This window comes from Cajanus cajan, chromosome 4 (genome assembly GCF_000230855.2).
Source record: "Cajanus cajan strain Asha chromosome 4, NIPB_CcT2T_4, whole genome shotgun sequence".
Classification (NCBI taxonomy): domain Eukaryota; kingdom Viridiplantae; phylum Streptophyta; class Magnoliopsida; order Fabales; family Fabaceae; genus Cajanus; species Cajanus cajan.
Window position 1 is genome coordinate 65,268,059 of NC_138520.1, and position 23,062 is coordinate 65,291,120.

General features: G+C 28.8%; 3 protein-coding genes across 3 annotated transcripts; 2 read left to right on the forward strand and 1 right to left on the reverse strand.

The window, feature by feature from the left end:
• The first annotated feature begins 2,046 nt into the window (after positions 1-2,046).
• Positions 2,047-5,570, forward strand: LOC109791712 (PHD finger protein ALFIN-LIKE 2). Its single transcript, XM_020351040.3, has 5 exons — positions 2,047-2,318; positions 2,399-2,431; positions 2,870-3,092; positions 4,705-4,825; positions 5,081-5,570. The coding sequence occupies exons 1-5, from the start codon at positions 2,228-2,230 to the stop codon at positions 5,330-5,332; spliced, it is 720 nt and encodes a 239-aa protein (XP_020206629.1). The 5' UTR covers positions 2,047-2,227; the 3' UTR covers positions 5,333-5,570.
• A 191-nt stretch (positions 5,571-5,761) lies between these two features.
• On the forward strand, positions 5,762-11,710 carry LOC109791710 (myb family transcription factor RLI1). The gene is made up of 6 exons (XM_020351038.3): positions 5,762-7,175; positions 7,450-7,535; positions 9,042-9,081; positions 9,178-9,235; positions 9,358-9,427; positions 11,184-11,710. The coding sequence occupies exons 1-6, from the start codon at positions 7,064-7,066 to the stop codon at positions 11,529-11,531; spliced, it is 714 nt and encodes a 237-aa protein (XP_020206627.2). The 5' UTR covers positions 5,762-7,063; the 3' UTR covers positions 11,532-11,710.
• Positions 11,711-12,478: 768 nt separating this feature from the next.
• LOC109791715 (jasmonate-induced oxygenase 2) lies at positions 12,479-16,245 on the reverse strand. Its single transcript, XM_020351042.3, has 3 exons — positions 15,593-16,245; positions 13,270-13,603; positions 12,479-12,920 (listed from the first exon to the last, which is right to left on the reverse strand). The coding sequence occupies exons 1-3, from the start codon at positions 16,138-16,140 to the stop codon at positions 12,672-12,674; spliced, it is 1,131 nt and encodes a 376-aa protein (XP_020206631.2). The 5' UTR covers positions 16,141-16,245; the 3' UTR covers positions 12,479-12,671.
• Between the last annotated feature and the right edge of the window lie 6,817 nt (positions 16,246-23,062).

Genomic DNA, 23,062 nt, shown 5'->3' on the forward strand with positions numbered 1-23,062 from the left:
ATCTGAAGTTGATAATCGTTAGTTTTGTATGTTTGACTTATTATCTAAAAACAATAAGATTTCTAGAAAACATGATTTTCTGAAAATGATTTTTATACAAGTTTTCGATCAAATTCTTTGGAGGTGAGAATCTGATATTTCTGATTTAAAATGAATGTTTTATTACAGTAAAAATATCTCATTACCTCAATTTGCTTAGTGCTATAGTAAAATCTTTGATTTTCAAGTACTAACGACTAATCATTTATAAAGATTTTTAAAAACACTCGTCACCAACCAAAAAAATTTTAATCATTTTTAAAAATCATGATTTTCAAGATTATTTTTATTCCTAAGGACCATGATACTCGAACACAAAAAAAAAATATCTTCTACCAAATGACTCCTAAACTGAATGTTTTATTATAGTAAAAATATCATATTACCTTAATTTGCTTAGTGATGTAGTAAAAATATTTGATTTTCAAGTACTGACATTTAATCATTTATAAACATTTCTAAAAAAAACTTGTTACCAACCAAGCAAATTTTAATCATTCACAGAAATCATGATTTTTAATATTTTTTTTATTCCCAAGAACCACAATTCTCTAGCTCAAAAAAAAAAAAATCTACCAAATGACTCCTAAGAAGCTCGTATGTGAAACATGTTATCAAATTATTATATATTTTCAATATAATGTAATATTAAAATGTATAAAAAATAAAATAGTTTAATAATTATTAAAATACGTGTCTCGTGATAGTGTAATGTTTTTTTTTGTTCATTAGCAATGAATATTTCTCATTTAACATAGAGACAATCTTCTTTAGAAGTTTGACAAACATTAATTAAGTGGACATCTCTTCCCAATTTGAATTTTCTACATTTGCAAGAGTTAGAATTCGATTCCTAGTAAATAACCAGGATTCTCAAATAATGTGATAAGTTTAAAATACTTAACCGTTGAATAGTAAAAATAACTCACATTAAAAGTACATTTTAGCCAAATTCTTTTAAGTAATTAATTTGTAAGAAAAATATTAATTGATCTTTGAAAAGGATGCACCTTCAATATGATATAAAAAGTTCAAATAATTGTATTTCAGTGATGATATATACAATTTGGTAAATAAAATATACAAAATTGTAAGAAAAAAATATGGCCTATAAGATACCTAAATGTGATAGTAATTATATAGTGGATAGCGATCAAAGAAGGTATTTATGAATGTTTAGTATAGATTCTTATATATGGAAATCATCTTTCTCATCTCTCTTAGGAATAAAACAATGGTTGAAAGTGGGAGTATCATTTTTTCAAGAATAAAATATGTATGTGGATCATTATTTTATGAGGAGAGTTATAATAATACTGGTGTAACTTTTACTAAGTATTACACTGCTCAATAACTTTATATTAAATATGAATTTTGTAATTTCAACTGTTAGATTGAAAGTTTATATCACTTTATATTATAAATTTGAGTATCCACATTAGATATGTACGAAAAAAATATTAAAATAAATAAGAATTAATATTAATACAGTGAGCTATACTAGATCTTTTTTTCCCCTCTATAATTCCTATATAAATCTTTGTAATAAGGAATAACTTGAAAATAAGATGATAATTTTATGACTAAAAAGTTAAAAAAAAAATAGAAATAAAATATAAAATGTAGACCCTAATTTTTTAAATATACATTTTTTAGAACTCATTCTCAAACTTGTCACACTAGTATGGTCATTTTTCATCTGATTGAGTCATTTATCATTTTTTATCTTATATTTCTTTTTAAGTTTATCTTCAAATTTGTCACACCTATAATAAAAATGAGTATAATTATTTTCATTCCGACCCGATACATAATTATTTTTAACATTATTTTTTTCTTCTAAATTTACTCTCAAATTCATCACATCCGTAGTAAAGTTGATCATTTTAGTTGTAACTAGGCACATTGTAATCCTTAATTTGTCCTAACATTTGCCTTAATTACATGAGACCTAATGACCTAATTTCTCTCCAAAATGCCCTCTTAGTTGAAACTTGAAAGCAGGAGGTAATAAGTGAAGAGAAAAAACACAAGGAGTGGAAATTTATACATATACACATCATTCTTTCTAGTCTCTAATTTTCCTTTCTTTCTCTACACTCATTTGATCAATTCCCATGGTCTCGCTCTCCAATTCTATTTAATTCCCCCAAATCCCAAGCCTTTTCGTTTAGATCTCAATTGGGTAATGGACATGGCTTCCAGTCCCCGCACCGTGGAAGAGATCTTCAAGGATTATAGCGCCAGAAGAACCGCTGTTATTCGCGCTCTCACTCACGGTACTACTCTTCTCTTTCCACTCTCTTTTCACCCTTTGCTTCTCCAAATTATTGACCTTTTCCTCCTTTTCTTCTCTCAGATGTTGATGAATTTTACGGCCTCTGTGATCCAGGTAAAGGGTAATTAGGATCTGATTTTTTATGGGGGTTCAATTTTTTAGTTTGTTTTTTGTTACATGTAAAAAAATATTGGATTTACTAAATTATTTTTTATGGGATTCGTTTGGTTTCACAAATTTGGGTTTTTCTTCCTCTGGGGTGTGTGAATTGTGCATGCTTGATGGAGTGACAAGGTAGAGTTTTATGCACATAATTTGAGTTCTGACATGGTTATTGTGCTGTTTAGTTTTCGTGGGAGTGTCAAATAATATAGCGGTTTGTTCTTTTGACATTTGAGTCCACCATTAGAGTGTCACGTACGTCACATCCATGTTCACTTTACTGGGTTTTAGTTTCTGTTAAATTGAGATTATTAATTCATGTGATTTTGTGATTATGGAATGCTGTGTGTCCTTCCGTTAAATTTGAAGTATCTGGTGTGTTTCTTTAAGATAAGGATAACTTATGCCTCTATGGACACCCGAATGAGGCCTGGGAGGTAACTCTGCCGGCCGAGGAAGTTCCCCCGGAGCTCCCTGAGCCAGCACTTGGAATCAATTTTGCTAGGGATGGCATGAACCGCAGGGATTGGCTTTCTCTGGTTGCTGTGCATAGTGATTCCTGGTTGCTCTCTGTATCCTTCTACCTTGGAGCTCGTCTTAATCGCAATGAAAGGTAAGCACTGGCTTTGATGATGATGCATATATGTGGTGATAATTCATGGTCAATGTGGCTCCCTATCCATTAAAGACATCCTTATGTGCTTTGTTTAACATTGAGATTATGGGTTGCTGTTGGTGTTCTGAATTTTCTTTTAAGTCACTTTGAAGGATGAATATGTCTCAAGAAATTATGGACCTTTTTTTTTTAAAATATGGTGATGGTTCAAATTTCTCTGTTCTCTATTGTGATCTGATGTTTGTTTTTAAATACAATCTTATGTTAACAGCAAGATCAGCCGAGGTCCCTATCCAGCAATTATTTATTAAAAGCATGACTTTTTTGTTAGCACTGGGAGTAGTCATGTCCACTGCTCCAGTTGTCCCTGTGAAAGTTTGCACCTGCAATCAACTTAAAATGTGATGACATTGCTATGATTTGCTAATTTAATCTTCACTTCTCCACTAATACTCCCCCTCTAATATTTTGAACTTCAGAATAGGTTTCTGCTTTAGTAATTCACCCAACAGGGCCATCTCCATTGAAAGATGATGGTTCAACCTTAACTTCTATACGGTACTTATCCATGTCATGATTGGGATATTCTGATCCCTTCTCTTCTCTATTTGATGAACCGTCTTTCGCATCTTTTACATACCCACAATTTTCTTATCTCCAACAAAATCATTCAAAATTTGCCAATTTCCTGTCCACACTGGCCCCTGCCCGAGCCTCAATCTTGTCTTCCATCACCTCTAGTTTCTCTTCCAAATTTCAGTTTATTCAATCTCACTGTCACACATGTCATGCTCCTACTCTTCACTGGTCACAGAATTACCTCCTTTTAATTCAGAAGGTCGAACCAAATTGATAGAACACACCAATTGATATATTGGAGAAGAGAAATATTAAAAATCACATAGAATATATTCCTAGAGACATATGTTCCTACAAAGATGAGTTCTTTCCAAATTGCTAGAAAAAAATACACTTATTCTCCCATTCCCCCTATTACACATATTTAATAATATGCCTCTGCTCTTAATTTTCTGCCTTAAACGGCCAAAATTACAGTTTCAATTTAACAAAGTCTGTTTGAATATAAGCTAGAAGCACTTTTGAGAGTTTCTCTACTTAAAATAAAGAACCTTTTCTAGTAGAGAAACTCTTAAAAGTACTTCTAAGCTTGTATTCGAACAAAACTTATTCTAATAATGCAAAGCTGCATTGACAGTAACCTATTTTTATGTTTAACTGCTAAAATTTTCCAATAACTGTCATGGCTCCCCCTAACACCCAGTTCCTGTCACATAAATTATTATTTTTTTACTATTTTTGGTTCAGCGATTGCTTAATAATCTGTTATCTTAAATATAATAGCTGCTCCACAAACTGCTATACTGTTGTAACACTTTTGTGGTTGGCTGCTTTGGTTTACTATCTAGGATTGACTACTATGGTTTTTCCCTTATGGCTTTCTCTTTAACTAGAAATTTCTTCAATTGCTAATTGGAAGATATGTCGATCCATTAAACTTCTATTGGATTTCTTTATTGTGGTATTTCTGCTCGGCACGTGTTTGGCCTATGGCTCCTTGTATTGATGGTTACCTTAATTTTTATGGCAGGAAACGTTTATTTAGTTTAATCAATGATCTTCCATCCGTTTTTGAAGTTGTGACTGACAGGAAACCAGTTAAAGACAAGCCCACTGTGGACAGTGGAAGCAAATCTCGAGGAAGCACCAAGGTTAGTGTATTTCTTTTCATGTGACAACTGTTTCTCAGTTTCTTTAGAAACGATACCACTCTTATTATTGGCTGAAATTTATTTGAAATCACATACTGTGATGATAAAGAAATTGGAAACAAAGTAATAGTCCATGATGTCTGTTTTCATATGGTATATTGCACTAGTTGAGGCTTCTGCCATCCGGTATACAAAAGCATGCCAGCCCACATGGTGTATTCCATATATGATGCATTCATGTACATGTATTTGCAGAGGTCAAGTGATGGGCAAGTTAAAAGCAACTCAAAGTTTGCAGATGAGGGCTACGAGGAGGATGAAGATGAGCACAATGAGACACTTTGTGGAAGCTGTGGTGGAAACTACAACGCAGATGAGTTTTGGATCGGGTGTGACATATGCGAGAAGTGGTTCCATGGCAAGTGTGTTAAGATTACCCCTGCAAAGGCTGAGAGCATAAAGCAGTACAAATGTCCATCATGCAGCCTCAGGAGGGGCAGGCCCTAGATTGAAGCCAATCGAATGGGTGAGTGTTGTTTCGGGGCTTACAAGATATTGTAATTTTGTTGAATCACTTATCACTTATACAAGTTCATGTAATAGGCGTTGTATTGAAGTCTCTGGGCGAATTTATTTGGGATTAAGTTTGTTTTCACCAAGATGAACCGCTGGTGTATGTTACAGAGTATAGAATAGAACATGACAAATTTTAATTAGAGGATTAGTTGATATTTGTTTGAATTTACATATTGTAGTTTATTTTATTTTATTTTTAACATTGTTTAAGAAAACAAAACATTTTCCCCTCCACAGTGTCTTCTAATCAAACTTTCATTGTGTTGCTTGATGGGTTAATGAAAGATTACGAATGGAATGCTTGAAGCATAGAGGCCTTGGCCAAAAAAACAATTATGTGTTGCTTGAAGTTTTGATTTGCAATGTTTTTGATGTTTCTAAATTCTAATCACTAGCCTAAAAGGCAGGACGGATAAGTATTGAACTTGAAGTTGAAATAAATTTCTCGGGAGTTTCTTGTTTTGCTATTTCTGAAACTATCCACTCATTGTAAAAGCTGCATCAATTATAGTTAATTTGGATGCAAAAAAGCTGTGCATATTGGACAGAACTTCTGGCTAGAATAATCTCACGAACAGATGTTCCAAACATGCCATTATATTAATATTACGAAAAGCTTTTGTTAAACTTAACATCTCGGCGTATTTTGATTTGGAGATTTGAGTTTGGGATATAATTTTACAGGTTTCTCTTTCTAAAATTCATGTTTTGAAAGATTAGTGTAGTGAATAAGATTAAGTTTTGATAATAAAATAAAATAAAATAAATGATGCTGTTGCTTTAATTGTTGAAGGACATCTTCGTTCTGGTGAATTTTAATACATTATTAATCTAAGTTATAGACTCTTAATTGATTAAAAATTATATTAGATATAATTTTTCAAATAATTATTTTAAAAATCAATAATCTTGTCATATATATAACAATTTATTATTGAATAATATAAAATTCTTTGTACATTTAAGACTTTTAAGTTAAATCCATATTTTAATTTTTTAACATTTTTACTGACTTCAAATAAGTTCCTGTATTTAAAAAGTTCTTTCTCTAATCCTTGAACTATTAAAACCTTGATTTTTTTTTGTTGGTAAAGATAAAAAAGATTACAAAGGATTGATAGGGGCTAATAAAAAAATTTAGAAAACTTAAATAACTAATTAACTTACATTTTTATGATCTTATTTGGACTTAAGAGGAAATGGCTTATGTATTTTCTATAATTTTTTTAAACCTATTTCAATAAATTTTATGAATAATCTTTTCGATCTTGTTACATAAACTTCTTCACCAAGTGATCCATTTCTCTAAGCAACGTATAAGAGACTAAGGTCCAAATAATGTGGATATGAATTTGAATTGACTTGGAAACTAGGTGTTATTTAGTAAATCAGGGCATTGACTGAATCATAGGCCTTCTCGCCAAATGAACCCTTTCCCTTGGGGACAAAGAACAAAGCACAAAACATAGACACAAAAAGTTAAGCTTGAGACATGAGTTTTTTCGACAACTAGAGACAGTTAGCAGAATCTAAGGAAAGGCAATGTAGCATGGTAAACATCGGCACCTTGGTTAATTCTCCTTGTTTGGCTTCCCTGTGCTATAATCCTCCTCTTTACAACCCCATGGCTTGGGCCTCTTAGACCCCAAAAGTTGTTCAGTCATGGGTTCCACTCGCTCACGTGCCTCTGCCACTGCCAAAGAACGCCTACGCTGGACACAACAACTCCATGATCGCTTTGTGGAGGCTGTAAATAAACTTGGGGGCCCTGATAGTAAGTCTTTGCACCAATTCTCTCATTCATGCTTTTTCCATTTAACCAATGAAGTTTGAGTTATAAGTATACACTATACACATATGTTAAATATTTAAAACAAGAGTTTTCACATATATATAATACACATATGGTCTCAAAAAAATTATCATTAAGGGTTCATTACACCATTCATTATGGTATAAATAGTTGCAAATTTGGTGTTTGTTTAGTCATGATGATTTTTAAGAATGATCAGGACTGACTTATTACTTGGGTTTGTTTGTCTGTCCAGGCGCAACACCAAAAGGTATATTGAAAGGAATGAAAGCTATGGGTGTTTCGGAATTAAACATTTATCACATCAAAAGCCACTTGCAGGTTCCTCTTTCTTTCTCCTACTTTCAATATTGTGTGCATTATCTTTTTCAAACTCAATTTTCGATTCAGAAGAAGAAAAATACAAAAGAGAGCAAAGCCTGATATCCATGGGCTACATCATTCAAAAGTGTGGACCCCTAAATTCATTGCCAATTGTGGGCCTAATGGTTAAACCATTTAAGTCTCATTCAAGTATGGATCCATCATCAACTTGCTGATGAAATTCATAAAAATATAATAATAAATAAATTAAACTGTTTAAGTTAAGCCTAAACATGGCCTAATTATATGATAACAATTTTCTTAATGCATCTCATAACAATGTTATATTAAAAATAAAAAAACTTTATTCACATACTAGTCAATTGATCATAAACATCCTTTAAATAAACCAGCAACGAGAAAGAATTGAATCTGCATCTTGTAGTTGCTGGACAGTGTATATGACCACTAACCAAATCATTTTTTGTGACTATACTTGATAAATATATTATATATAATAAATATTACATACTTATATTTTTTTATTGATAATATTCGATACTTCTGATTAACTTTTTTATAGTAAAATATTTTCCTGTGTATTTCTTCATACAAACAAAAATACAAAAGGAAATTTTAAACTAGATGGAACTTGAGGATTGATGAATGTAATTATTTATCACCTTAGTGATTATTGTACCAATATACTTTATTATTATACAATTAGTTTAAATAATTTATATAATAAATTTTAATTTAAAGTTATATATTTAATTATATTAATTTATGTTATGTTATTCAACTAGTTTATAATTTGTTTGTTTTGTTAGTATTATATTAACTCTATTTTTTTTTTACTTCTTTAAGACATTGTATGAATGTTATTGAAACTTATAGGTATGAAATATATCTAATATAAATATTTTTTTAAAAATTAATAAAGACCGAATCATCCAATTTGATTAGTGAGTCACTGGTTGAATTCATGATTCACTGATCTAATAATTTGATCAGATATCCAATTCGATTTTTAAAACACTGAGATAGAAAGAGTTAATTTAAATTTAATACTATATAATGTTGTTAAATATTTTAAAGTAGTCTTTTCAAATAATAATTAATATTATTATTCTAGTTTTCAAATCAGTTTTACCTTGAAAGTGTTTGAATACAATTTAAATATGAAAGTAAGAAATATTTAAATATTATTCTAATTTATTTTTTGCATCCTCGAATGGTTAAGATCTATTGACAATTTTAACATGCTTATATATTTTAAAATTAGTATTTGGAAAATCAAAGAATATTGAATCATTGAATACCAAAGTTGACCTTTCATTATATAGTATATAAATATAAGTCGCATAAAATTGCTGGTGTCTTCAATGGCACATATATTTAGAACTTCTTCAATTTCAAATGCCATTTTCTCGTTCTAGAATGTGAATCAAATAATTCACTTGGAAAACAAAATAAAGTTAGGTTGTGAACATTGACTTATAAGTTCAACATGGATGTATTCAGAAATACAGGATCTCCAAATTGATTCCAGAGTCCCCCACAAGTAAGTTTCTTACTCAAGCAAGTCTTGATGCTAATTAAACAATGATAATACTAAATTTATGTGAATTCATAACTTGTTTCTTATTCATTTATGAAGGAGGGAAGCTTGAGAAAAGAAGCATATCTGATATACTGCCAAATTTTAGTTCTATATCGTGAGTAAATTACTCCAACAACAATAATTTTTTTTCACCTTTTAACTTTCATTTTTGCATCCATTAAATTATTAATTATATTTTATTATCAATGGTTGTAATTAATGTTTGTTACCAAGCAGTGCTCTTCAGCTAAAAGAAGTCCTTCAAATGCAGACAGAGATGCAAAATCGCTTGAGTGATAAAACAGAGGTAGTATTAAAAAAAATGTTTAAAGAGAAATAAAAAAGAAAAAGAAAAAGAAAGGTAGTATTTTTTTATTATTATTATTTATTTGTATTGTACTTCACCAAAATATTCCTACCAGAATTGAAGTGGGATTAATCCAACTTTTTAGCAAAAACATTTCACCAAGCAATTTAACGATTTTATTTTGATAAACTTTCTTGATCGAAAATTTTAATCTCACTTTTATATATTAAGTAAAGGTAAGATTTTAAATTGCGGTCAGAATTATAATTTTGTTATGGTATTTGATATTATGGGAAATTGCCAATAAATATAATTGCAATTGTGATTGAGAGACCTCAAAAATTATGATATTTCAACTGAAATCATGGTACCAGGTCGTTTCTTAAAACTTAAAAGTATGATACTTCAATTTGTGAAGTAAAAGGAGAAAAAAAATATTAAATTTTTTATTTTACTAAATTAAAATTTGTGCACTAAATTTACATTAATCATGATTCAAGACTTAGCAAAAGTCACAACAATAATATATAATCATTAGGATTCATCTAATAGTAAAAGTTGAAATAATATAAATATGATCTTATGCTCAAATTCTATTGTTGTCACGGACGGATCTACATAGGAGATAGTAGGGGCACTTGCCCCCACTACCATTTTATACATATATTTTTTTTGTCTAAAAAATAATATATTTTAAAAAATAAAATTTATATTTTAATTATATATATATATATATCTAAATTATCATATGTATAAAATATAAATTTGAAGGAGATGTTCATTTATTTAATATTTTTTAAATTTTTGAAAGAGATTAGTTTTCATATGTGATAAAAAATACCCAGTAATAATGAATTAGTTTTTTAAAAAAAGTTTAATTATATAATATATATATATATATATTAATGTTCACTTATATAAAGTAATATGTTAAAAAGATTAATTTTTGATAAAATAAAATTTGTATTATGCATGTTTACCTTTTATACTTTCTATTTATTGTATATGTTGATTAAAAAGATCATAATAGTAAAGATTGTAAGATTGTATATGATTAAAAAAATCAAATTAAGAAAGGTTGGAAGATTTATATTCTATTTTGAATTTGTATTATAAAATATATTTTAAAATAAATTATCATATAAAAATTTATATCAGATATTAAAAATATTTTATATCATAAATAAATTAAACTTGTTTTTTTATAAAATTTAACATATTTATTTTTATGGTTTTATTAGTGTTAAATTATTATAAAGTAGGTCTTTAGGATTGTAGTTTTAATCAAACATTTAAAAATATCTATGACAGATAAATAAGTCATATTAAAGACATATAATTTTAAAGAAAGTTAGGTTCAAATCTATTAAATTATAATATAATCTAGTCTTACCCAATTTATTTTAATCCTTAATCATAATTGTAGATATAAAAAATTATAAAAATAATTATGATATATATTTATACTTTTAAAAGTTATATGTAAAATTTTTAATACTACAAATATATGAGTAAGTATTGCCCCCACTAACTAAATTTTCTGGATCCGTCAGTGATTGTTGTCACTGTAAATTTTTATAAATAAAAAAGTAGTCATATAATTATTAGTTACAAAATTAGGAAATAATTAAAAAAAACTTTATTTTGCAGTTTTTTTTTTCTGTAATGAAATCCAAACATGGTAAACATCCATTTTCTTTAGGGGAAAAACCATAGATGGTGAGAATTTCTTTTTATTGTTTTAACTGATTTGAAGGTTCAGAGAAGCTTGAAGCTAAAAATTGAAGCACAAGGAAAGTACATGGAGAGAATTGGACAAAGTAACCATAGCAAAACAATCATTGAGAAAGCATGCAAGCCTTTTGCTACTACAATTGCTTCTCTGCCTTCTCTTTGTGAGGAATCTGAATCTTTGAGAACACAACTTGAGGAAGAGCACCAATCAAGCAAAAAGCAAAAGATATCAGAAGAGGGTGTTTTTCTAACAAGTTTTGAACATGCATCATCAACCCCACTAGAATTCAACAACCAAACCTGGAATCTTTCTTGGAGCCAGCTTGCAGCAGCATGTCAGTCACCTTTGGTCCCCAATTTCTTATTATGACTTTTGTGTAATTAGAATATTTGTTTGCCTAATAAAATGGATGATCATTTCTATATTTGGTTGGTGTTTTGGGCCTTCAAAGCATTTTCATGCTGACATTCACATCTTGGAGGACCTAAATAATATTTGTACTTTGTAATATAGTGTTGGACAAAATAAAAGTTTGAGTTTGGCTACAATTATTATTGTTTTGTTATCAATAGAAAATATAAAAGTGTCCAGTCTTGTCATGCGTTTGTCAAATTGACAAATAAGATAGTTTATGAGTTCTGACTTACTAATTAATATTAAAATTTTAATTTTAATTCTAGTTTTACTTGTCTTTAAAATTATAATTGGTTGAAGTAATAAATTATTATATATATATATATATATATATATTAATTTGCTGAAGTTTAAAATAAATTAAATTATTGTATGTATTGCTATCTATTCTCATATAACAAATCTGAGTTCTTATGTTTCTTTAACTGAAATAACATTTGTATGTATTGTTTTGTGAGTGTATAATTACAAGTTTTCTTTATTTATAAAATTAAAATCCGAGTTCTGAGAAAATTACTTAAGTTAAGGACTTGTAGTAGGTATATGGGTTATGAAATTGAATTGATTGTTTATGCAAATGAACCAAACTAGCACTAACTCTTATCTGGAGGCCAATTTACAACGTGACTAAATTAATTAATGACTATAATAAGGTCCTCCGGTCGAAACACGCATGAATATTGGAAATTGTCAACTGAATTAGATGGTGTGTGTTGGGGAAATCATGTCCCATCATGGTGCTATCTTTTTCCTTCACAAACCATAGTCAGCATTCCACACTAGGCCAACGTGGGATAAAGGTATATATGCTCAAATCGTCCCTATCACTTACCATTATTCAATTCTTTCCTCAATTGACCAAGGCAATTACTCACTTTGCGATATCCAGACACATGAAAGGATAATTTCAACACGTGATTCAACGTCTTCTTTTCATTTTCAACTATTGCACCCCAAAATAAAAACATGATAAAGCTTCATCTACATTATACATACATATATATATATATATATAGATATAACCATCCACTAGAAAGCAACATGTCCAATTATTTAGATGCAAACACTGTCTTGTCCTGATTGACACTATTGGAATCACGTTTGGGAAGCCAGTGATTCAACTTGGGCCTTTCCACAAGGTCCATTAAGCCTAATGTAGAGTCTGTATTCATCATATGTCATTGGTGAGTACAAAGCTGGCTTTTCCTTTGTCACAAGCTCCTTGGCTGGTTCAATCAGTAAATCACTCCTCGGGTTGTAGAACATGGCCAGGGAAACACGATCTTGGTTTGAGTTCACAATCACCCTGTGTTCTACACTCTTGTATATTGCATTGCTCAGCACCTAAAAAGTAAACATGGCATTGAACATTCATTAATTACTAACAACCCTAAGAAAAATATATTATGACTTATGACTATAATAGCATGTGAAACAATGCAACTTTTTGGTTCTGACATGGGTATTATCGACCCACTAAGTCAGAGACTAATTTTGATCACTTATACTATTGTGACTATAATTGTTATCATAGAAATTTTGCACACACAATGAAAATCAAATATGAGATTCCGTTAAATAGATTGTCTCCATAAGCTAGAGTATTTAACTCATCACAACTTAATGCAATTAGTCATATGATATAAAAGCTTGACTTAAAAAAAGGTTTGAACATTTTAGACAAGGTTAGGACCTGAATTTGGTCACCAATGTTGATGATGAAGGCATTTGGGACAGGCTTAACTGTGATCCATTCATCTCCTTTGCGTACTTGAAGGCCAGAGACAAAGTCATCAGGGAGAAGGATGGTCATGCCACCAGGGTCTGAGTGAGGGGAGAGTCCCAAAGTGAGGTCAGGTTGTGGGCACTTAGGGTAAAAATTCACCCTTAGGCATGCACCAAGCTCACTTTCTCCCCCAAATGCATTAAGAAGGAAATCTTCTTTCAAACCAAGGTTTGTTGACATCACATTGAGTACCCTTCCTCCTAGCTTAACCACTCCTTCACTATATTCAGCAATAACTTTCCTGTCACCACAAAACAGTAATTAGAGGCATTGTTTTCATTGTTTTCTTCATCCCAGACAGCGACAACATTAATTGTACTATCAATATAAAGTACTAGACAATGGTCCTACACACATTTATCATCAAACAGAGACATCAAACCACTTAGCTAAATATGTTTCCTGATTATATACCATTACTATACTTGCAAGCAACTGGGTCCCAATTAACCTTCTCTAAAATATATATTAGGGGTTAGCTCGGATGATCGAAATGTACAATGAAAGAAAAAGATACAATATAATTGAATATATACTAGCATACTTTTACTAGTGTATATATTATTTTCACAAGGCTAAGGATTAAAATGATTTGGGTATAAAGAAAATATTTGTGACCACAAAATTGAGATATTTAAAATGCGTGTATATGAAAAATAAAAGATAAAGACAATTGCATAATATGGACCTATTTCACAGAGGGAACCATTGGACCAAAATGGTAGCCAACAGGAGTTTTGGTCCATCCTATTTTACGAAGCACCCGTGAATGTTTAATGTCTTCGATTGGTCCATTCAATCAATAACAACGGTAAGTTTTGTCCAACTATTATTATATTCTCCTTTATCCTAAGGGTTATTTTTCAATTTCTTTTCGTAGATTGCAAAATCTGGCTTTCTTTGCCATATATCGCCACATGTTTTACATGCAAATGGCGAGTGTACGTGTTTACGCTTGAAAAATGTGTCTAAGAAGCGTCAATTTCTAGAGCATATTATGAAGCTGCCCCAACCCCACTGGTAATTACGATAGTGTCCAAGGCTGAACTTGTCAAAATTCAAAAAGCTTTACTTCTTTGTTTAATTAATTTCTCATCTAAAAAAGCATGTTTAAAATTAATAGTTAAATATAGAAGTTTTTCCATTGTATAAAAAAATATTAAAGTGAAAGATTCATTTATGTTTAACACGGCTCTGCCCAACACCCTTTAAATTGACAGGTCCAAAATTTTCGCTATCCCACTTTTTATTTATGCCTACAACCCCCTTATAAGACCTTTATAATATATATAATGAAAAGAACGTGACTTTAATAAGTTGGGTACACCATCATCCAGCAACTAATATTAAGTAAATATAGTAGCCACGTCTGCATCTTACCAAACAAAATAGGGCAACAATAACTTTGGAAAAAGAAAGAAAAAAAAGAAGAAAAAACACATGCATGAGCAACGAAATATATCCACATGCTTCAATTCTTAATATAAGCCAAGCTAGAGTGTTTGAGCAAGCAACCTATCATCACTCTGCTACCAATAAATTCAAGTAACCATGTCCGGGGTAAAATATTGAGGATTTTATATTTAGTAATTTTTAAGTAGACACGATCCATTATAAAAATAAAAAATTATTAAAGTATATATATTTTAAAGATAAGTACATTTTTAACACGACTCGCTCAATTTTAGTGTGTGCATGCGTCAAATAATAAGTTGAGTGTTTATAATAAGGGGAATATGTGTAGGTCGTAGACATCTTAACATTAGGAACGCTCTATTAATATGTATAATTTATCTGTATATATTTCTCTTTATGTCATATTATATTACTTATTATTTTATCACGTTTCTTTCTTTCCCAGGTGTTGACTAGTACCTAAGTGTTGATGTATCATTTTCCTTAGAATAAGTGACCTAACTAGTTAAATATTTTCAATTTGGCCTTAAGTTGAAACTAAAACGACCACTGTAACAAGCAACACAACTTTAACTTTTATACTTGTTTTATACTTCCGTATATATATAACTTTTTTTTCTTTTTCATCATATGGGATATTCTGTTTTACTTTCTTTTCGATTAGGATTGTGGATATGTGGTAGTTTAGAATAATCAAATTATTCATCGTAGAGAGAGAAAATTATTGGACATTTTTTCGGGTGTAAAGCGATATATTTTCACAACAAAAGGCAACCAAATAGAGAATAGTTAAACAGACATATGATATGCATACCTGAGAGATGGTGGAAATGTAGGCCACTTAGCTTGGTTCCTAAGTGAGGGAGGCATGTAATGGAGAAAGAAGTAGTCACTCCAATCCAAAGTGGCACCTTTATGCACTCCCAAGCGACTTCCATAACCCTCATAAGTGGTGGGGGAGTTAGCATACTCCTCCTTCACCTCAAGTGGCTGGTTGAAGAACTCACGCCACAGCTCCCTCGCACTCTTCATCAATTCGTGGCTAACCCCGTGGTTAACCACTTGAAAGAACCCCCACTCCTGACATGCCTCGTCCACGCGTCGGAACACCTCTTCACGGAGGATATGATCCTCACTGAAGAGGTGCTCAAAGTCAACGACGGGGATGTTGATATGATCATGGTTATGACCATGATCATGATCATAATCAGCCTGAGAGGGTTTGTGGGGGGCAAGACTAGTGGTGTTAGAGGGTCTTTGGGAGTGTGGCCTAATGTAACGTGAAGGGATTGAGCTTAGGCCACTTTCAGCTAAGGATTGGACTCGAACCACTGGTTCTGGCCATGCTTGGCAACTCATCATGTTTTTGGAGAGAACTAGAAAAGCACAAAGGGAGAGAGGGATTGGAGGGAATTATAGCTAGTGCGTTCGTGTGTTTAATTGTAGTGTGGTTGAGAGTAACTAAGAGAAGCCTATATATAGATAGCATGAGATGCCATAATTTCGGCGCCGTGATGAAATTGAATTGCTTCTGTGGGTTGTGGCTGCAATAATATTCTATACGTCCAAAAAGAATTTGTCTGTCTCTCACACACTCTTTACACACACACAACACATATTATTATGTATTAATTCTTTTATATTATAAGAATATTTTCGGTTTAATTTTTGTGTTTAACAACATATGGTACACATGATAGATATCGGGATAGAATATAACATATATGATGATAGCATATACAATACTATGAGAGTTTTGTTTTATATATTAGTTAGTTTGATATATGTTAAGATATCACAGAACTAGCTACATTTTGATTCTAAAAATGGTGAAGTAAACGAAAGCAAAGCAGAACAAGATTATCCAATTCAGTTTGTGTGTTGCCACCTATGTATCTTTAATAACAAATTTAATGTGGATTAATCAAAAACTTAATTTATAATAGTTATTGATCACAGTTGGAATGTGGGATTGTCCCTTATTTCATGTTTAGCTCATATTTTATAAATATAATAAGAGTCACAAACTCACAATTCTGTTCGAAACGGATCTTCGTCAGAAACTAACACCATACCTTATATATTTATTCAGAAACAATATACACACTAACATAAAAATAAAAATAATAATCATAATAATAATAATAAATAAACTATTTTTTAATCTCTATAATTATTTATATTTAATTTTTTTAGTCTCTACATTCAAATTTTTGTACAGAAATCAAAATTTAAAATAAAATAACTATAAGAATCAAGTAAATAATAATAATAATAATTTCCGTTTGAAAAACACAACGTAAAAATATTATTATATTATTATTATAGTTTTGTTTCCGATTTGAGGATAAGCAAATATCAACTAATTTTACTTGATTTTATTCTATTATTTCTGAAATATCCTTTATTTAATTAAAATGTATTTTTAATTATCTACTTTATTCTTAATGACACAAATTCTAAAAAAAATAATTTAGAAAATTAAGTTATTTTTAAGTTAAATTAGTGCAATTAAATAATTTTAATTAAATTTCCTTTTTTTACAAAAATTAACTTTTTTAATTAGTGTAAGTTAATTTTTTTTACTTATATTTAAAATTTGAAAAAATATTTTATAGTTTAAGAACTAATTCCCATATTAAGCATGCATGTGGGTCAGTGGATCAACCGCGATACAATAATTTTTAGTTCAATAAATGATTTTAGATTAGAATCTTGATCTTTTTTACACGAATTAGAACCTTAATTATGCGGTTATTTTAATGACTATTTGAAAAATATTTACTGATGATCTCGTAATAACATAAGAAGCTATTTGACTTACCTCAAGTAAAAATATGATTAAACGACCCAATAATTTTTTTTTAGTACAATTAAAAAGATTATACTTAATTACCTTCAAAATTAATTACACTAGTAATATTCTAGATTTATTTAACCGTATTTGATTTAAATTATGTTAGATAAATCCCTTAAAAAAGAAAAAGAAAAGGAACCGCTAAATAGAAGATTTTTATTAAGAATCCTGATAATTTTGTATTTTAATAAATAAGTAAGAAAATTGTTATTATTATGGTATAAAATTGAAACGAAGAGAAAATGGGTGAATGATTAGCTACTCTAGCCTGTGTGACACTAATCGTACTTCTTCTGAGTTTTTTTGTCGACATAGAATACTATGATTTGCGTCGAAGGATGTGCGGCTCACAAAATTAATGTGTCAGTCAGGACCACTTGCTGAGTCGATTCTGCGCTGCTGAGTCGTGATCGATGTGGCTTTGTGTCTCTTTCTCATCAAAGTTGCAAATTTTCTTCTACTATTTATTCAAATTCATGCTACTTTTTTTTTTTCCAAATTAACTCATCTCAAAGTCTCTTTTATACTAATTCACAATTGGAAAAATATATATGTGATATGTCTATCCAATTTTTGGGTAGATTTGGATGATTGAAGGGAAGAGGTAGGAAGGAAAAAGAGAAAGAAAAAGAAAGGAGAGGAAGTATAACTGTTATTAAAATAATTAAAATAAAAAAAGGAAGTCATTGATAAAAAAGAATACAAAGTGAAAATGAGATGGAAATAAAGGTGAAATCTGATGTGAACCAACAAATCAAGTAGTTCAAAGGAGAATAAATATGATATATGTAATAATCGATATAGATTATCTTAATTATTAGAATAATATATTAATTTAAAAATTATATTAAAAATTAAAAGGTCATTCTTATTTTTATTAGTAAAAATGGACCTCATTTATCATGTTTTCAATAAAACCCTTTTATTATCTTTTTCGACAACATTAGTTATCATAGATAGCTCAATCCCAATAAATAATAAAAACATTCAAAGAGTCTCGACAAAAAATTGATTCTAAGATTTTCTAAATACTTTTCAAACATCAAAGTAAAAACCAACTTGGTAGGCTCAATTGACGAACACTCTTCTATGAACTACCATCACTGTGGCAACAAATAAGGCATGACTCTAGTGAATAAGGGTTGTCAAAATCTGTGGAATCCCCCTAGTCTCAATCTTTCCAAGTAATTTTAATAAAAAGAAATTCTCAATTGACAAAACCTAAGAATTGTGAATATCTAAGGATTGCGAATGAAATCCTTAAAACAAAATCAAGCAAAACCCTCGGATTAATGTTTTTATTTGTGGTGGTGGGGGATGATTGTTAATGGGGTCGTTAATCAGGTTAAGGAGGAGGATGACAATGAGGACAATGGCTAAGTTACCAATAACTTTGTACAAAAACTCCAAATCAATATGAACCAATTCATAATCGATTCAATTTGTATTAAAAAAAACTCTGATCAATTTTGATAAAAAAAACTGAACTAATCCATTTTGCAAAATTGGTTTGGCCACCTGATCCATTATTATAAGGTGGATCGATTTTTTTTCTTCAAAAAAATTGATTCATATGTAAGTATGAAATGAATAATCGCACAATATCGAACTGATCTAATTTTGAAAAATCCTATTCATATTTATTTTAAAAAAATTGAACCAATACACTTTATAAAGAACGGATTAGGTTAATTGATTCACTTTTATAAAATATACCAATTCGATTAGAATTAGATTTTTCAAAACTTTTAGTCACCAACAACGATCTAAAAATAAGAAGGTTGGATTACAAAATAGGCTTTTCAAAAATTTCAAGTATTTTAATATAATAAAAAAAACAAAAAATAAAAATAAGTTCATGTTCACTTGTGCACTAGTGGTCCATATAATAAACTTGTCCACCATAATAATCACTGAAAAGAAAATCTAATAGAAAAATTAACTTTATAAAAATCTTTAATGATGTGTTTGGAGTAGCAGAAATAAGAAAGAGAGAGAACAACAAAGATTGAAATATATAGAAATAATGTGTTTGGTGTATTACAAGAAACATGGAAAAGACATAGTAGAACCGATCTCTACAAACCTTATGCATAAAAAATGAGATGATTTAGACAAAAATTACTATTCATTCATTGTTGATGTTCAACAAAAAATATAACAATTGTTATAATAAAAATAAATAAAATAATGATAAAGAGTTTAATATATTAAAATATATCAATTTAGTGTTTTATTTAATTAAATATAAATTAATTAAAAAAATTATCTTCACCTTATTTCTTTTCTACTTTTCTTCTATCAAATAATCTTAATTTTTTATTTATTTTATTTTATTCTCTTCTTCTTTTTTCTTTTTTTTTACTAAATATACATCACAAATGTAGAGGACTTAGAAGAGGGGAAAAAAAAAGAAATTCTAAATCCTAAATCGGAATGTAAATGATTTTGTATTATTTTGGTATATATTTTGTTTGACAGATGTTATTATTTGTTTGAATTAAAAAAAGAAATGGAATAAAAGTCTTGTGGGTATTATGGTGGTTCCGTTTGGTTTACAGATACAGATACTAATACTATGTTCCCTCTACAAATTACTTTTGGGCCAAGTCGGTATACTTACTGTACCGGGGTTGCGTTGGTGAGAGTTGGATCACAAATATGGCATATCAATAGTATATTTATTATAAGCCAGTTTTAACCAAATTACACATTAAATAATAATAATAATAATAATAACAACATTAATTATATTAGTTAATTTTATTAAATTTTAAAAAATATTATTTAATTTTATTAGTTTTTTTTAAAAAAAATTATGATATATTAATTTTATCCTTTTCATTAATTATTTTTTTTTATAAGAGAAGTAGAAATATTATTACATATTAAAGCTTATATATCAATAAAAAAATTGATAAATAATAATTAAAAAAATTTAAAATGAGAGAAAAAATATTTATTTATCAATTTGTTTTAGCATGCAACAAAAAAAAATACATATTCTTAAATTCTTTAATATGGATAAAAGATGATTTTTTTAATATTTTAAAGAAATTATAAAATATTTATAAAGAAGATAAAAAAATATTATTTCCTTCTAAATTATGTTTTATAATAAAGATTAGAGAGAATATCCTTATTTATACTTAATTTTTTTAATAGTCTTATTAATTTAACTTTTTAATTTATATAATTAACAATATTTTATTTTAGTATGTATATGTATATATTTTTTAGTTCTTATAATTTTATAAATAATTTTATATTTTAATTTCTAAAGCAACAAATGACAAAAAAAAATCAGTATGAACATGTTTGGATAAAAATTTTATAAAATATTTTGTGAAAATAATTTTTTTCATAAATTAAAATTAATTTATTTATAAATTAATTTATAGAAGTTATTTTCTATTATTTTTAAATTTTCTTTTTAACTTATGAAGAAACAATTTTTAATTTATAAAGAAATTTATTTTAATTTTTTAAAATATTTTTGAAGAAATTTATGTACAAAAATTAAGAATAAAGTTGATTTTAGAAAGTATTTAAACTTTTTATATGTACTCTCATTTATCATATGCAGCAATGACGTGGGATTCATCGGCCCATCGTCATCATGTACAACCATTTAGCCTGAATTGGAACAGTCCCCAGTCCCCACATGATTGAGTTGTCCTTTTTCTTAGTTCTCTCTTTTATACATTTGATTTTGAATTGTCCACTGTTGTTTAAAATACATCCGATACTTTTTAGTTCAATTAATTAACTTGAGAGATATCTCAAGAACACGAGAGTCGTGCACGATTTGAGAATAAGATGTGACTAGTAATTTTGTAATTGTAAGATTATATTAAGGGCTAATTCCAAATCTTTATCCTTTTATTTTTTTTCTTTTAGTAATTTTATGGTAATGAGAAGATAGAAATATGATGACAAACTTTGAAAAGACACGAGTTTTGTATGAATAAGACATAATATATAAGATAACAATTTTAGTTGAGAATGCATCAATCAATCCTAACTTAAAATTGAAAATTAGAAGCTACATGTTATGACAATCATATAATTGAAGTATCTTAAATCAATCATATAAAACATATAGTGGGTGATATAAATCAAAAGATTGTGAGGGGATGAAACAAAGTATATTTAGTTTTATACATGTGTTTATTGAGAAAAAAAAATCATAAATAAAATAGAATATAAGATGATTTAGGTGATGTGGAGAGAAGGGTATAGGACTAGAGTGACAAAGAGATGGTGAGTTTTGAATCTGTAACTGATATAACGCATTGACTTTACTAAAATTTGTTAATAAAAAAATAATAAATATTTTATATTAATAATATAATCATTAAAAAAATAGAACAAAATCGATAAATATTTGATAATATACTTTTAAAAAAGGATAAAAAAATCAAATACAATTATAATATACATAAAAGTATTAGTAGCAGAAAATAAAAGTGTTGGAATGTTGTATTATAATAATTAAAGGAACTAATATTTTAAAATAATCAAATTAATATTATTTATTATTAATGGACCTTATTTTATCTAACCAAATTAAGTGAAATTGTTTGAGTACTAAAATAGATTTCATGGACTTAAAATGAGCAGTGTGAATGTTAGCTTATTAGAAAATAATAAAAACCTTTTAAGTTAATACACTTCAAGAATGTTATAATCATCAATATACTGACTTAAAAAAAATCATACTCTCTTCTTCACATGCGAACAAAGGCTATTGTCCAAAGCTTGAGGCATAATCATAAAGTTTAGGGTTTACGACAATTTATTGGTGTTTACAACTAACTGTCCTAAGAAACTGCAATAATTACTAAAGAATGTCTAGAATATTACAAATGGATACTATAGATCCAAATATTCATTCTATTAATTCTTAATAATTATACATGTAAATCATAAGACTTTTGTTATTCTAGGATGCAGTGTGTAGACATGTAAATTTTTGGCTTCCACAGAAAGAATAAGGAAATAAGGATTAAAATTTCTTTTAAAAAAAACCTTTGATTACTCGATGTAACCACTTCTTAAATTTGATCTTTAGAGCTGTGACAGGTAAGAATTACTCTGATCCTTCTAAATGCCATAAGGGCAATTATTTTAAGGCAATGCTATAGCTAATAACAGAACATGAGGCCCTTTGAAATGTGAATATCCCAACTTCTATACTTCAAAATTTTTATTGTACATGATCTCGATTTCAAATGAACATTTTCAATCCTGTTGCCTCTCTTGATAATCATCAAATAATATACAAATGATTTAGCATATTATTGTTTGTTTAACACTTTCCTTCAATACCGACCCAATAGTATGATGATTAGAAGAAAAAAAAAAGTGCTACTCAAAATTGAAAGGAAATATTGTTGCACAATTAATTATGAGAGGATTAGAAAA

Coding starts and splice junctions, on each gene's coding strand:
- LOC109791712 (XM_020351040.3), top strand. CDS start 2,228: ATGGACATGGCTTCCAGTCCCCGCACCGTGGAAGAGATCTTCAAGGAT. Junction 2,432..2,869: donor TTACGGCCTCTGTGATCCAG/GTAAAGGGTAAT, acceptor TGTTTCTTTAAG/ATAAGGATAACTTATGCCTC. Junction 4,826..5,080: donor AATCTCGAGGAAGCACCAAG/GTTAGTGTATTT, acceptor ATGTATTTGCAG/AGGTCAAGTGATGGGCAAGT.
- LOC109791710 (XM_020351038.3), top strand. CDS start 7,064: ATGGGTTCCACTCGCTCACGTGCCTCTGCCACTGCCAAAGAACGCCTA. Junction 9,236..9,357: donor CCAAATTTTAGTTCTATATC/GTGAGTAAATTA, acceptor GTTACCAAGCAG/TGCTCTTCAGCTAAAAGAAG. Junction 9,428..11,183: donor GCTTGAGTGATAAAACAGAG/GTAGTATTAAAA, acceptor ACTGATTTGAAG/GTTCAGAGAAGCTTGAAGCT.
- LOC109791715 (XM_020351042.3), bottom strand. CDS start 16,140: ATGATGAGTTGCCAAGCATGGCCAGAACCAGTGGTTCGAGTCCAATCC. Junction 13,604..15,592: donor ACATTTCCACCATCTCTCAG/GTATGCATATCA, acceptor TTGTGGTGACAG/GAAAGTTATTGCTGAATATA. Junction 12,921..13,269: donor ACATTGGTGACCAAATTCAG/GTCCTAACCTTG, acceptor TTTACTTTTTAG/GTGCTGAGCAATGCAATATA.